We start from the raw sequence: 16,830 nt of genomic DNA on the forward strand, positions 1-16,830 counted from the left end.
GTCTATATGTGTGTTTGGGGAGGACTCAGCTGTAATTAAAGTCATTATAATGAAGGCTGCAGCCTCTTGTTGCCAGCTGCTCCTAACACCCAAGAATGATAATGAATAGACGCCTGCATCAGGACTTAACATAACACAGCTGTTATAAACACTTATCTTTCTTGTGGGATGTGTTTGTCTTTAAAGTGCAAATATTTTTCTACAAATAAGGCTGTAAATAAAGCAGCATAATTTGATGCATTATAAACCAAGCAATTTGACACTGATATAAAGCCAGAGCAGGGGTCGCCAAACTACATCCCACGGGCTGGATACGGCCCACCAGCCTCCAAAATCCGGCCCGCGGGAAGTCCCAAGTTAAAAGAAAAATATATATATACAAACCCCATTTCCATATGAGTTGGGAAATTGTTTTAGATGTAAATATAAACGGAATACAATGATTTGCAAATCATTTTCAACCCATATTCAGTTGAATATGCTACAAAGACAACATATTTTGATGTTCAAACTGATAAACTTTTTTTTTTTTGCAAATAATCATTAACTTTAGAATTTGATGCCAGCAACACGTGACAAAGAAGTTGGGAAAGGTGGCAATAAATACTGATAAAGTTGATTAATGCTCATCAAACACTTATTTGGAACATCCCACAAGTGTGCAGGCTAATTGGGAACAGGTGGGTGCCATGATTGGGTATAAAAACAGCTTCCCAAAAAATGCTCAGTCTTTCACAAGAAAGGATGGGGCGAGGTACACCCCTTTGTTCACAACTGCGTAAGCAAATAGTCAAACAGTTTAAGAACAACGTTTCTCAAAGTGCAATTGCAAGAAATTTAGGGATTTCAACATCTACGCCACCTCCAAAGACATGCACCTGGGGATATGTTGATTGGCAACACTAAATTGGCCCTAGTGTGTGGATGTGAGTGTGAATGTTGTTTGTCTATCTGTGTTGGCCCTGCGATGAGGTGGCGACTTGTCCAGGGTGTACCCCGCCTTCCGCCCGATTGTAGCTGAGATAGGCTCCAGCGCCCCCCGCGACCCCAAAGGGAATAAGCGGTAGAAAATGGATGGATGGATGGACGGTCCATAATATCATCAAAAGGTTCAAAGAATCTGGAGAAATCACTCCACGTAAGCGGCATGGCGGTTAACCCACATTGAATGACCGTGACCTTCGATCCCTCAGACGGCACTGTATCAAAAACCGACATCCATCTCTAAAGGATATCACTACTACCTTTTTTTAAGGAACTCAAAGCACTTTGACACTATTTCCACATTCCCCCATTCACACACACATTCACACACTGATGGCAGGAGCTGCCATGCAAGGCGCTAACCAGGCCCATCAGGAGCAAGGGTGAAGTGTCTTGCTCAAGGATACAACGGACGTGACTAGGATGGTAGAAGGTGGGGATTGAACCAGGAACCCTCAGATTGCTGGCACAGCCACTCTGCCAACTTCCACGCCGTCCCTTAATGATGCAGTTATATTATTATATCAACTATCAGAGACAGAAAGTCTTCATTTAACATAATGTCCTGCTTCAACACAGCTCAATCAACACAGAAAAAGGTAAAGTGAAATAACAGACACACACACACACACACACACACACACACACACACACACACACACACACACACACACACACACACACACACACACACACACACACACACACACACACACACACACACACACACGCAAACGTACGCTGGCAGGCGAGCAGGACAAATGTCTGACAGAGACAGAGGCAGAAGAAGTATATATACACTATATACATATATATGGTAAAAAAAAAAAAAGGTAAAATGGGTTATACTTGTATAGCGCTTTTCTATCTTCAAGGTACTCAAAGCGCTTTGACACTATTTCCACATTCACCCATTCACACACAGACGGCGGGAGCTGCCATGCAAGGCCCTAACCACGACCCATCAGGAGCAAGGGTGAAGTGTCATGCTCAAGGACACAACGGACGTGACGTGGTTGATAGAAGGTGGGGATCGAACCAGGAACCCTCAGGTTGCTGTCACGGCCACTCTCCCAACTGCGCCACGCCGTCCCCCATATATATGTATATATACACACATATATATATATGTATATATATGCATATATATATATATATATATATATATATATATATATATATATATATATATATATACACACGTATATATATATATATATACATATATATATATATATATATATACATATATATATATATATATATATATATATATATATGCATATACATATATATATATATACACACGTATATATATATATATATATATATATATATATATATATATATATATATATATATACACACACATATACATATATATATATGTATTTATACATATATATATACATATACACATATATATGTATATATAAATATGTATATATATATGTATATATATATACACATATATGTTTATACATATATATAAGTACGTATATACACACGTATATATATACACACACACATATATATATATATATATACAAATATTTATATGTACACACGTACAGTATATATATATATATATATATATATACATATACATATATATATACACATATATATATATACACACACACATATATATATATATATACACACACATATACATATATATATATACACACATTTATACAGTACATATATATATGTATACTGTATATACATATATATCAGTGACGTGCGGTGAGGTTCATGGATGGTGAGGCACTGACTTCATCACAGTCAGATTTACAAACATATGAACCCTAAAGAGTATCTTATTCACCATTTGATTGGCAGCAGTTAACGGGTTATGTTTAAAAGCTCATACCAGCATTCTTCCCTGCTTGGCACTCAGCATCAAGGGTTGGAATTGGGGGTTAAATCACCAAAAATGATTCCCGGGCGCGGCGCCGCTGCTGCCCACTGCTCCCCTCACCTCCCAGGGGGTGAACAAGGGGATGGGTCAAATGCAGACGACAAATTTCATTACACCTAGTGTGTGTGTGACAATCATTGGTACTTTAACTTTACACATACAAACTGTAGCACACAAAAAAGCACATTTAATAAAAAAAACGTTATTATGGTCTTACCTTTACTTATAAATTAACTCCATGCGCCGCAACTAAAGCCCTCACTTAAACTTTCCACGTGCAAGATTGAATCTATTTAAAAAAGTGTAACCGAGGGTTTATAAATGTCGCCTATACTGTATGAAACTACAAAATAACAAACACGGAGGCTCCAGTTTACACGAGGACCACTTTATTTACCTTCTTTCAAAAACCTCCGCAACGTGTCATCACTTCCGCTCTTAGCGCCTTCAAAATAAGAGCTCAAGGCATATACTGTATAACAGTGCATAACAGGAACTTAACATCACAAAGAGGAAAGCCCATGAAAATAGGTTACAAAATGTATTTAATAACAAGCCAAAAAGTGCAAAAACAATAATGTTCGTGTTGGAGGAGTTGTGAATTAGATACACCTGCAGTCTGCAGGTGTACCTAATGTTGTGGCCCTGCAGTCATTCACAACTCCTCCAACACGAACATTATTGTTTTTGCACTTCTTGTCTTCTTATGAAATAACTTTTTTAAATAGATTCAATCTTGCACGTGGAAAGTTTAAGTGTGGGATTTAGTTGATATAACAATTCTACGGCGGGGGTGCAGGAGGCGGGATTACTGGAGCCTCAGTCAGCGCGTCTTTTGCAGCCGTTTTATGATCGCTCAGCACAAGAAATACGTTACACACATACAGTTGTTGACAAAATACACTGTACATTATATACCTCAGCTAACTAAACTATGGAAATGTATAATATAATTCATATAGCAATACAGTCTCACTGCACAGCAGGCCAGCAGTTAGCCGAATCCGGAATCCATGTTGAGGCACTGAGTGACGTGCCTCAACTGGCTGCTGTTCACCGCACCGTCTCTTCTCAGTATTTGAACGTCAAATGTGAAAATTCAGCGATTTTGAATAAAAATAATCTAAAACTGGTGAAGTTAAATGGAAAATAACTTTATAGTATAATCACTGGATACATATAACAATTTAATTAATTTTTTTTCTTTTTACATTTTTTTTCTCTTCTCAGTATTTGAACGGCAAATGTGAAAATTCAGCGATTTTGAATAAAAATAATCTAAAACTGGTGAAGTTAAATGGAAAATAACTTTATAGTATAATCACTGGATACATATAACAATTTAATTAATTTTTTTTCTTTTTACATTTTTTTTCTTTCCATGATGGCAGGTGAGGCCCCCTCATTATATATACACATTATATATTTATATATATATACACATATGCATATATACATTATATATATATATACATATGTATATATATACATTGTGTATATATATATATATATATATACATTATATATATATATATATACATAAATACACATTGTGTATATATATATATATATATACATTATATATATATATATATATACATAAATACACATGTATATATATATACACACATTATATATATATATACATACATACATATGTATATATATACATATATATATATATACATACATACATACATGCTTTAGCTACTCGAGCACAGCAAATTATATAAGGGGCTAACGAGTATATATATATATATACACTGTATTATTATATAAGGGGCTAACGAGTATATATATATACATATATATATATATACATATATATACACATATATATATATACATATATATACATATATATATATATATACATATATATGTATGTGTGGGGAAAAAAAAAAATCACAAGACTACTTCATCTCTACAGGCCTGTTTCATGAGGGGTTCCCTCAATCGTCAGGAGATTTTAATGGAAGCATTCACATGCTTACAAACATCAGTTGTTTACCAATCTAAGGTAACACGCAAGGACATTAACACATCCGACACATATGTAGGATTAACCGAGGGAGAGTTTAAAACCAGATGGAACAATCACAAGGCTTCTTTCAGGAACCAAAACCTGCGGAATACCACAGAACTCAGCAAACACATTTGGGACCTCAAAGACAATAATGTTGAATATTCAATAACATGGCAAATTCTTGCATCCAGCACACCTTACAATAGTGGTAATAAAAGATGCAACCTATGCTTGAAAGAGAAACTGTTTATTATATACCGTCCAGACCTGTCATCCCTCAACAAGCGCAGCGAAATTCTATCAGCATGCCGCCACAGACGGAAACACCTCCTAGGTAACACATGAGCCAATCACCACGCCCCTACGCCAGCCTGTACCCACCCACTCTACATATACATATGTAGAGTACATATATATACATACATATATATATATATATATATATATATATATATATATATATATATATATATATATATATATATATATATATATTTTGTATCATGAATCAATTTAAGTGGACCCCGACTTAAACAAGTTGAAAAACTTATTCGGGTGTTACCATTTAGTGGTCAATTGTATGGAATATGTACTTCACTGTGCAACCTACTAATAAAAGTCTCAGTCAATCAATCAATATACAGTATATGGGCAGCACGGTGGAACAGGGGTTAGTGCATGTGCCTCACAATACGAAGATTCTGAGTAGTCCTGAGTTCAATCCCGGGCTCGGGATCTTTCTGTGTGGAGTTTGCATGTTCTCTCTGTGACTGTGTGGGTTCCCTCCGGGTACTTAGGCTTCCTACCACGTCCAAAGACATGCACTTTGGGATAGGTTGATTGGCAACACTAAATGTGAGTGTGACTGTTGTTTGTCTATCTATGTTGGCCCTGCGATGAGGTGGCGACTTGTCCAGGGTGTACTCCGCCTGCGGCCCCAGCAGGGGCACCACTAGGGATTTTGGGCCCCATGAAAATAATCTTTACAGGGCCCCCAACACAGTGTCATTATTTTTTCTGTATTATAATTTCATCATCATTAGGGGCCTCTCTGGGCCCCCCTCCATCATGGACCCCTAGAATCCTTCTCCTTTACCCCCCCTTTTCGGCGCCCCTGGGCCCCAGAGTCAAAAAGTTTGGGGACCCTGGCCTCGAGTAATAGTGAGAAGAGTTTTGCAACACACTCATGCAAATTATATTTAACACTTTGGCGCTATCTGGTGGCGTTTACCTCCTGCTGCATAAGCCATGCCTTTGCCTCATAGTGGTTTCGACTAGCTCGCCTTATTTAAAGGACGGAAAAATAAAGTAAAGGTGTTTCTATGTTATACCTAGATTACAATATATATATATGTATATATATATTTGCTGCTTGTCATTCATGTAATTTTACATTCAATTATGTCATGTTGATCAAAACATTAAAATTCTACAAGGCTCAGGAAGGAGAACATGTTTTGAGACTCAAAATGCTTTATAAAACCTATGTACAAAGCAGTAAGGCAATGTGCTTTTGTACACATGTTGGTCTCACAATGTATTATATTGAAGAGAAACATGGGGTCAAATATGGTGGCAAGAAATACAGGTGCAAGTGGTGAAAAGTGAACACATTTTAAAAGGGGTATAACATTTTTAAAAAGATATTCAAGAATAGGTTAGTGAGATGACTACTCAGTAGGTCACTGTGAGAGCTCCAAGAAGTTTGTTCTACTTGAGCTTCTTAATCTGCTGGTTTGTGTTGTTGATCTTCATGTCCATCTTGTCCGTCTTGTTCATCAAAGAATCAATGGAATCGTCCTGGCTGTCAATCTCAGACTGGAGACCCAATCCAAGATTCTTCAGCCTACTCAAACCACCTGCCATTTCATCTGGACAATGTAAGCACAGTAGTTAGATGGGCTGGACTATGTACATCTGCAGATACACACATATACATTATTAACAGTCTTAACCTCTAAAATCAAACAATCAGTTCTGTGATAGCTAACTTTTTTTTAATTTTCCATAATCACCGATTAGAATAAGAATAATCTGTTTCAGTAGAGGTGTAAATGTATTTCAACCAACCTTATATTTGATAACGTGCGGAGATTAAAGTCACTTCATATCCATGCAGTTTATTAACGTTATTATTATTATTGACTTAGTCGCTAATGTGCTTAGTCAGCTTGCAATGGATCCTATGGGAGTAGCTCTATTCTGCCTAAAAACATCCAAACACCTGTAGATATAGAAACAAACGTTTCTATATATACACACATGCTGCAAGTATGGAAGTAATGTGGTAACAGGCACATTTATGATAACAATTCATATTTACGTATTTTGATCATTTTAAAAGGCATCACAACATTCGCTGTTTTTTCCCCACTACATAACTGATTTCTACTCAATGCAGACTTCATGAGAGCCAACAAACATAGAACAATCACTTACTGCATTACACAATGTCTGCTGTCTACAGGATGCCGACTAATACAATGTTGTTATTTTCCTATTTTAGATTAAATAGTCATCGCGAAGAAAATGGGGGGTCTAACAAAGCGTCTTTTGGTGTTGTTCTTGCTATTTCCGGGTCTAAATTGTCTGTCAAAGTGTACCAACATGTTGGATTACATCCTCATCCTTTTACTATCCAGGTTAGAGGCATGATTTATGATCTACAAAAGGGGTGCCCGTACTTTTTCAATGCATACAGATTCCTTTCTTTCATGAACAAAATAATAGAAGTTGGTGTACTACCTTATTCTGATGACTTGCATTGATTGGAATAAGACAGGATTCACAGTCGTGCTGATAACTTTCACATTTTCGAATTTACATTTTGGAGGAAAAAAAAAAGTCCTCCTTTCTGTCCAATACCACATGAAAGAGGTTGGTTTTTGGCATCTTATTTTTCCCGCTTAAATATTAATTCTTGTACACTTTACAAGAAATACACTGACGGCAAACTCTGTAGCTTGCAAGCCTGCGTGCGCTAGCTTTCTGAGACTCCTATTTAGTTAGCGCAGGCAGGATGGAGTAGCATTTTCATTCTGAAGACAGGAACTTTGCAGTTGGTCTTTAGGCTTTTGACAGCAGATAAGGCACAAGAGTCTGTTGAAATAAAAAAATTAAAAATTCTCGCCTTCCTGCCGGTCGTTTTTTTCTTAATAGTGAGCTTGCAGCAGCTTGTGTCATCTCACAAGATCCTCGGGTGCCTTGAATGTCCATCAAGAGACGAAAGTGACGTCACAGTGAATATTGACAATCGCTAATTTTTAGGTAAATTGTTTTAATGCCTGGCTAGCGATCGACTGACACGTCCTACGAGATCGACCGGTAGCTCGCGATCGACCTAATGGGCACCTCCGACCTACACTAAACTTCCACAAGCACAGGAAGCAACTTACTATTCAATGATGTAAACATAGGCACACACACACTCGTGATTATGGCGCCGCGCTAAATAGTTTGTCTGCGTTAGCGCTTATAATAACAATATCACTAATACTTGGGCAATATTCAAGTCACGAAAGGCAAATGGAGTATTGTTGGCGCTTTTCGGATGTTTTTTCATTGGCGGAATAGAGGACCTGCCATTGGCTTTGTTGTAAGCAGATTTTCATTTAAGCGTTAAAATGCATTTTTTTTTAAAATACATCCATCGCCATGTCTTTCATAATGATTGTGAATGATAGACACAATTCCAAAAAAAGTGCGATTCCCCTTCAAGAGACCCATTTGATTCTGTGCTGCCATCTTTAACAGTAATGTCAGTAACAACAACCTTAAAGATTAGGTGCAGCTCACTTTGCAGTGTACATTATGACACATCATTATTACTTCTGCCAGGAAGTTAAATATCGATTGGGAGTATGTCTGTTTGTTTGTTAGTTAGTTAGTTAGCAATATAGCTCAAAAAGCTATGGGCGGATTTTGATGAAACTTGATTAGATTATAGGGGTGCTCCGGATCGTTACTTGTTACGTGACTAAGCTTTTGTGTATCTGTGTGTGCGTGCGCTAGAGGCTCCGCCTCCACCCACAAAGACAAATAGAGTGGATGAGTGCAAGAGGGTTCACTACAATTATTAAATTCCACTATAGAACAAAGCACCCACGCACTGACACTAATGCAAAGAGTGAACCCAATTGCAACCAATTTGTAAGCAAGAGACAAATAAAATAAACACGCACTGACATGGAAATATTAATGTACCTCTGCTTGGTGGTTATGTATTCGATAGTGTTTGTTTGTTAATTAGCAACATAGCCAAAATGATTATGGTCAGATTTTGATGAAACCTTCAGGAAATGGCAAAAGGGACACGTGATTCGATTTTGAGGGTGATCCGGATAACCGTCTGGATTTAAGATTTCTTTTTAAAGCAGCACTAAGTAACTTTTCAACCTTCATAAAATATTTTCACAACTTTTGGGTTGATACATTGACTTACAACTAGTTGAATGACACCTCTGTCATGGCCTGAAATGTGCATGGTATAATAACTGCCAACAGCTTGATAGTTTCACCACTACTACCTTCGAAAAAAACTCTCCCGCCGGTCTTTCTTTGCTTCGGACCTGCATCTGCCCCGATACATTCTTGGTAGTAGCGTCATGTTTGCAGAGTAAACCAAGATAGTGTCTGCTATCTAACATCAGCATAGCCATTAGAGATGTAATATTTGTGCCAGTATTACAGCGGACATCATGTCAGTATGACGCTATATGTGCTAGTCATTATGGGAAATATGTTTTTCTTCTGGCAAAACACGGTTGCTTTGGTCAACTGGGGCGCCGCCAAAATCAACCAAAACAGAAAGTTCTTAAGCTGGGCTTTAAGGGATCCTTACTATTGGGAGATGAGGCTTTTCTAGTTAACCAGTCAAGACAGCTACATTTGTACTAAATTCCTTTTTGTTTCGTAGTTTTAATTATCATGCATATTTAGTCAATGTAATGTAAAAACAAAAGTTTTTTAACCATTTATTTTTTATTTTTACATTTTAGGGGAAGCTGAGCTTTTATTGCAGTCTTAAAGGGGTCATATTTTTTTAAACACTTCTTTGTGGTCCACATAACCTGTAACGGTGGTGTGTAGCGTGCGACGGTCCAAACTTGGCATAGATTTAGTTTTACAAACCATCTTCAAGCTGCTTTCTGATTGTCTCTTCAGAGTGCGCTATTTTGTGGGTGGTCTTATTTACGTAGCGAAACCCTCCTCCAGGCCAAGCCCCATTCGACTTTGTCCCCAGCCTGTCAACCAAGTTGTAGTTTTTAGGATGTCAGTATATGGAGTCTAATGACAGATATAAGTTAAAACTATACACTAGGGCTGAGCGATATGCCTGAAAACTGTTTGTTATATTGAATAATATCAGTAATTATTGACAGTTTTATGACTTATTTAAGCCTGCCAATAAATACAGTAATACAATTTCCAACTTACCAAGGGTGCTATTTATCAGTGGAGAAGGTGTCTGGTAGACAGGCAGTAAAATAGTTGCAGTAAATTTGAAGGTAGTTTCAGTTTCGAGACAGTGGATGGCTGTCTGTAGTTTATAAGCTATTGAACACTACACGGAGTAGTTTAGGAAGCTGCTCATTAAACCGACACATTGGAAGTGTCAGGATGTTGCCACACCGTCTGTATTAAAACCAACAAAACTAAAGACTAGGGATGGGAATCGAAAACCGGTTCCCAGTGATCAATTCCTTGCCAGTTTGTCGAGCGATTCTCTTAACAGTTCTTCCGGGTGGGGATGATGTCATTACACAACGTGCTTAGTGACGTCAGCAACATGGCGGTGCCCAGGTGTAAAAGGATATTGATATCGTTTTATAGGCCCAGCCCTCCTATATACTACTTTTTATTAGAACAACAGCGTAGCATGCATGTGCACGTACCAGCCAGCAACAACAGGATAGCAAAATATAAGAATCTATTGCCTACAACTGAATAAATACAAGTGAATGAAAATGGCGGAGTCACGCAAAGCTTTTTGGGTAGACTTCTAACATATATGGAGGTATCCGCTGACGTAACTAAGAAAATATGTCAAAAATACGTCACTAAATATAAATATGTCACTTAAGTCTCAAATTCCAAACGGCTCGTTTGAAGCACGTTTGGAAGAAGGCAAGATTGTTTTGTAAATATCTCTGCCATACCTACATGGTTTGATTTCACATGTTGGGACTTATGGGGATCCCAAGTACACAAAAACAGGTGCCAACAGGTATGTTGGTTTTGCATAATACTGCAGGACCCTTTTGAGACGGGAATCATATTTCTCCTCTTTCGCATAATTGGTACCTTTCAATGGAAAACAATTTAAAAACTTGTGGCGTCAATATTTCAAGATTTGAACGGCACAAACACACAGTATTGTGTGACTTTCAAAGGATATTTTCCCAGAGAACTAATAGACTTTGGAGGGTTTACTGTATGGTAACAACATTATACCTAAGTTTCTGTCCAAGGTCTGGTGTGCTTCTCGAAGGTGTCTGTTCTGATGATGTCCATTCTGTCTGGATGAGCCTCCGTCTACTGATGCTGGGGCTCCAAACCCTAAAAAGCAGATGTCAAAGTACACTTAGTGAATTTGAGCCATAAATCACATTTGTTGTTAGGTCATTAGCAATTTGTACCTTCTGTCTCCAACTTTCTTAGGTTGGGGTGACTTGCTTGGTATTTGTCTTCCTGCTCTCTACTAGTGGCCAATGCACTCTGTAATCTGAATAAAAAGAACATTTTCAGTGCATACAGTAACATCTGAATAAATTGGCAAAAAAACACTTTATCAGGGTATCAAGTGCATGCCAGAGCAACAGGTGGTGCCAGAGCCGCCTTAACCTGGAGCCCACGCAAAAATATCACCCATTTTAAAAATAATTTTGTTCATGAATACATCTCCTTTGCAATGGGCGCATGCACATCTGTGCGAGTGTAATAGAAGCCAGTCAACTTCAATGTAGGTCCTGGCAATCCAGGAGACTGCCTTTGTTTTTAGTTGAGCAGTAGTATGCTGGTCTCTCACACAGGCGACATGGGTTCTAGCCCCGCACGGAGCAGTAGGAAAAAACAAAGCAGTCGAGAGAGAGAGAGAGACACAATCGCTAGACAAAGCTGAGCTGTCTGTGATTGACAGATTTGAACACCAATCATGGCATTCCACCGTCAAAATTGGGGGCCGATGACTGGGTGAGACCCCGTGTTTTCAGCCCAGGTAAGCCTTTGCATTAAGACGGTCTTGGGTGATGCCATCACTCTACTGTAATGTAGTTTTAGCCAACCATAATAAAGTAATTTCGGGAAAAAGACTGATAACACTGAGCAGAAAACTGAGGAAATAGGTGGCTGTATGGAGAAGCAGTGGGCACTATTCTGAATATAAAAGTAATAATACAGGAGATAACATTAAAAATGTCTCAGGTGAAAAACGTAGAGCAATACAGAGGAAAAAGTAAAAAAGGAAATGTTTTTAAGTGCAAATAATTGTTTGGAAACATCCACTGTCTCTCTTTTTGAAAATCAGTGTAGGGTCCTCTACAGTTGACTTTTTTTTTTTATCAGTTTGGAAAATGCAGTTTCTTGGAAAACTTAACTCACATTTTAACTTTTAAAATGTAAATACCTCACAAATTGATGTTTAACTTGGCTGGCTTCATCATTTTTGAGGAATGGTAGACAGAATCAAGTAGGTTCGGTGTGCAGCACATGATTTCTGTTGGCGCGGAGTGCCTTGACTGAGTCTTGGTTGGCTTGGAACACTCGAGACGAACGTGGCACGCTTTATTACCTCCGCCACAGAGGTTATGTTTTCGCCATGGTTTGTCTGTCTTTGTTTTAGCAACATACCTCAAACAGTTAGTAGGATTACAAAAATAAAACAATTACTCTTATCTGCTACGAAGTGGAACACACTTCACTTCCCACTTTTATTTAAATTTAATTGTGCTGAAATGTTCACCTGTCATTGGCCTCATAGGACTTGGGCTTTTCCGGTGGTGGTTTAGTCTCAGGTTTTCCCTTGAAGTAACTGACCATTCCACCCCAAACACTCTTGATACTGTTGATGTGCTTCTGGCTAGTCTTCAGGTCCTGCTCCATGTTGTCCAACATTTTGTCTGTTCTTTTTAGAACTTCTCCTTGACGCATCAGTTCCTATATAAACAACAGTGAGGAAGACGAGTCGTTGATAACAATACAATTTAGTGCATGCCTAAACAAATCTGATTACCGTGACATTACCTCTGCTGTTTCCACACCCATCTTCTCAGATTCATAGATCAGGCCAACAGAGCGGTAGCTGCTATCTACGGCAGATTGAGCTGTACGCATCACTTCCCGCTGGAGGTATCGCTGTCTCCTCTCCTCTTCACTCATACCAGGAGAATGGAAGTCCTCATCGTCGTCATCGTCTGCAAATGGGTTGTGCGAATTCGGGTAGGCCATCTGAGTGGCACACAAGCTCTTTTCACAAAAAATGTCTAGCTTTCATGATACTTCCTGAATGAACTTTGTGTGACACACTATCCTGAATGGATTAAGCTCTTTATTGTCATTGCTTCAGCAGACAATGAGATACAGTTTAGCAGCACCGGCGATAGCAGAATCATGATCATCATTTAAAAAATAATAGATTTACAAAACTGCGATGAGGTGGCGACTTGTCCAGGGTGTACGCCACCTTCCGCCCGAATGCAGCTGAGATAGGCTCCAGCACACCCCCGCGACCCCAAAAGGGACAAGCGGTAGAAAATGGATGGATGGATAGATTTAAAAAAAACTGGAGAACACACTATAAAAATATAAACATGCAAAATAAAAAATAAGTGGGATACTGTATGTATACAATAATAAGGGTCATATAATAATCACACATTCCTAGTTTCTTTATACCTTTCTCCTTTTTAGCATGTATTTTTCTTAGTCAAAATCTAAACGTTAACCCTTTTTGTTGCTTTGGATATTATATTAATATATAATTTAATTATGCCTGTGATGCAATTTATAATCATTACACTGTTATTATAAGCATATAATTGACACTTTAAAAAATGGGCATCACTTTGGGTTAATACACTGTTCATCGCTGATCCTCTCAAGCTGTGGTAAGGGCACCAATAGTGGTATACCAAATAATGAGTTGATTAAAGAACAGTGTTTTATTTTCCTATATTCAAACACAGGGGCATCACGGTGGAAAAGGGGTTAGTGCGTCTGCCTCGCAATACGAAGGTCCTGAGTAGTCGCGAGTTCAATCCCGGGCTCGGGATCTTTTTGTGTGGACTTTGCATGTTCTCCCCGTGACTGCGTGGGTTCCCTCCGGGTACTCCGGCTTCCTCCCACCTCCAAAGACATGCACCTGGGGATAGGTTGATTGGCAACACTAAATTGGCCCTAGTGTGTGAATGTGAGTGTGAATGTTGTCTGTCTATCTGTGTTGGCCCTGCGATGAGGTGGCGACTTGTCCAGGGTGTACCCCGCCTTCCGCCCGATTGTAGCTGAGATAGGCTCCAGCACCCCCCGCGACCCCGAAGGGAATAAGCGGTAGAAAATGGATGGATATTCAAACACAGTGTTACTGTTCACATTGTGTGTATGCTGCAGTGGCCAACGATAATGACTATACTTGTTAAATAAAACCTCTGCCTTGTTTTAATGATTATTTAGGCCTACCACGCTACTGTATTTTAATGTTGGTTATTATTATGGTGGTAGTGTTTTCTGAGGTGGTACTCAGTGAAACAAGTTTGAGATCCACTGCTGTACATGCTAGCTAGAAAATTGCATTAAATAAAAATTGTGTCAAACATATGTTTTATGTAAAAGTCTATCCTATAAGATAAATAACAACACAATCGCTCTCCTGTGCGGAAACTAAAAACATAATTTGCCTGCCCGTCAAACTAATTAACGAAAACAACCACACCCAAAGACCGGAAATAATCATCAATGTGACCAAACGATCCCCTTATTCATTAGAATAGATTATACTAAACATAACTCATTCAAATGATGAATAAGAGTCATTAAAAAGATACCAACCTTTGACCAAAGAGCTGTGGGAGCTAACTGCTGCTGCTGCTGCTCAGTCAGCTGACTTACAGCGACTCAACACTTCCTGCCTTGTCTTGTGACGTCATCACGCACAACCAACGTCGTGCAACTAAAACGCGATATTGAGAAAACATTTGAAAATGAATTTTACCTGTGCAACCTCATTATACTATTGGCTAAGTTTTATATTCATAAATGTACGTTTCTCAATACCCGACCTGTTTTTTGTGCCTTTAAAAAAAATAATTAGAAATGTACTTTAAAACGCTTTCTACCTCTAACAACCAAAAAGTTGTGAAAACTATGATGCTGTGCTCCAAATTTGGATTATTTACGGAACTTGTGTGAGCCTATGGTTTTACACACACACACACACACACACACACACACACACACACACACACACACACACACACACACACACACACACACACACACACACACACACACACACACACACACACACACACACACACAATGTTGAATATTATAAATAAAGTTGAAAAAAAACAACCTAAAACGCGACAAAATTGTTGCAAACTAAGACCATGTGTCAATTAAAATATAATCACACTTTTAGTAAAACAAAAAAACATTAAATACGAGGTCAACCAGACTGTTCATTTAACAAAGGCGTATTTTGACAAAACTGACCTTCCCGGCTTTCCGTAGAAGCTTGAACGAGGCAGTTGCTTGCTGGCTTGATTTCTGTTTTTCTTCCGCTGAGCGTCGCCTGATGTGGAGGCAAACATGTCGGTGACAGGAGGTGGTCAGAGAGGCTTTTATTTCAACACAGTCCTGTCACTGGCACGCTCTTTGGCCACTCACCAACCCGCACCAGTGGAAAAGGTGAGACAATACGCCTTGTTTCGCTACAACTGACAATGTACACATGAGCAACAGGGCATTATATGTCCGCTTCCGCACAGGCGGCGGTGGCTTTATTTAGATGACTGACGTGACAGCCAAAGCATACTTTGAACCTAATCGTATTTAATGACAAAAATATTGAGCTTTATCACCACAGAAACATATACAATATAATTACAGTTGAATAGCCGTGGCTGCTTGTTACTGCACCATGCGCACTGAATATAGTCCACTGCAGTCAAACTGGTTTTCTGATCGAAGTGAAATTCCAACTTCTGTAACCACTTTTGATTATCTTCTAAAGGAAATGTTAGAATATAATTAAAACAATAAAGATAATATGTACTTGTATGGTTAATCCTTGTACAGTTACTATCAAGCAATGTCATGTATATACGCTATATTGCCAAAAGTATTTGGCCACCTGCCTTGACTCACATATGAACTTGAAGTGCCATCCCATTCCTAACCCATAGAGTTCAATATGATGTCGTTCCACCTTTTGCAGCTATTACTGCTTCAACTCTTCTGGGAAGGCTGTCCATAAGGTTACGGAGTGTGTTTATAGGAATTATTCGACCATTCTTCCAAAAGCGCATTGGTGAGGTCACACACTGATGTTGGTCGAGAAGGCCTGGCTTTCAGTCTCCGTTCTAATTCATTCCAAAGGTGTTCTATCGGGTTCAGGTCAGGACTCTGTGCAGGCCAGTCAAGTTCATCCACACCAGACTCTGTCATCCATGTCTTTATGGACCTTGGTTTGTGCACTGGTGCACAGTCATGTTGGAAGAGGAAGGGACCCGCTCCAAACTGTTCCCACAAGGTTGGGAGCATGGAATTGTCCAAAATGTTTTGGTTTCCTGGAGCATTCAAAGTTCCTTCTACTGGAACTAAGGGGCCAAGCCCAAATCCTGAAAAAGAACCCCACACCATAATTCCTCCTCCACCAAATTTCACACTCGGCACAATGAAG

The 16,830-nt window shown here is 38.8% G+C and overlaps 2 protein-coding genes across 4 annotated transcripts in view; one reads left to right on the forward strand and one right to left on the reverse strand.

Annotated features, from left to right (window-relative positions):
• Positions 1–6,389: 6,389 nt before the first annotated feature.
• On the reverse strand, positions 6,390–15,811 carry snap29 (synaptosome associated protein 29). Of its 2 annotated transcripts, XM_061928659.1 has the most exons (7): positions 15,642–15,810; positions 14,976–15,096; positions 13,176–13,379; positions 12,895–13,088; positions 11,573–11,658; positions 11,388–11,492; positions 6,390–6,805 (listed from the first exon to the last, which is right to left on the reverse strand). In XM_061928659.1, the coding sequence occupies exons 3-7, from the start codon at positions 13,377–13,379 to the stop codon at positions 6,645–6,647; spliced, it is 750 nt and encodes a 249-aa protein (XP_061784643.1). In that variant the 5' UTR covers positions 14,976–15,096; positions 15,642–15,810; the 3' UTR covers positions 6,390–6,644. The 2 variants fall into 2 exon arrangements, with proteins under 2 accessions (XP_061784643.1, XP_061784644.1); XM_061928660.1 differs by lacking the exon at positions 14,976–15,096 and having other exon boundaries at positions 15,642–15,811.
• pi4kab (phosphatidylinositol 4-kinase, catalytic, alpha b) overlaps positions 15,679–16,830 on the forward strand; it is a 56,231-nt gene continuing 55,079 nt past the window's right edge. For both annotated transcript variants that reach the window (XM_061928655.1, XM_061928656.1), the window contains exon 1: positions 15,679–15,836. In XM_061928655.1, coding sequence (XP_061784639.1) covers positions 15,738–15,836 — 99 coding nt within the window. In that variant the 5' untranslated portion in view covers positions 15,679–15,737. The remainder of the gene's footprint in view (positions 15,837–16,830) is intronic.

The sequence above is a fragment of the Nerophis lumbriciformis genome, linkage group LG33 (genome assembly GCF_033978685.3).
Source record: "Nerophis lumbriciformis linkage group LG33, RoL_Nlum_v2.1, whole genome shotgun sequence".
Taxonomy (NCBI): domain Eukaryota; kingdom Metazoa; phylum Chordata; class Actinopteri; order Syngnathiformes; family Syngnathidae; genus Nerophis; species Nerophis lumbriciformis.

Bases quoted from the DNA above. Each gene is read 5' to 3' on its own strand.
- snap29 (XM_061928660.1), bottom strand. From the start codon at position 13,379: ATGGCCTACCCGAATTCGCACAACCCATTTGCAGACGATGACGACGAT. The intron at 11,659-12,894 runs GTGAACATTTCA...CTTTTTATTCAG, and splicing joins TCCTATGAGGCCAATGACAG to ATTACAGAGTGCATTGGCCA. The intron at 11,493-11,572 runs GTACAAATTGCT...TCTGCTTTTTAG, and splicing joins AAGAAAGTTGGAGACAGAAG to GGTTTGGAGCCCCAGCATCA.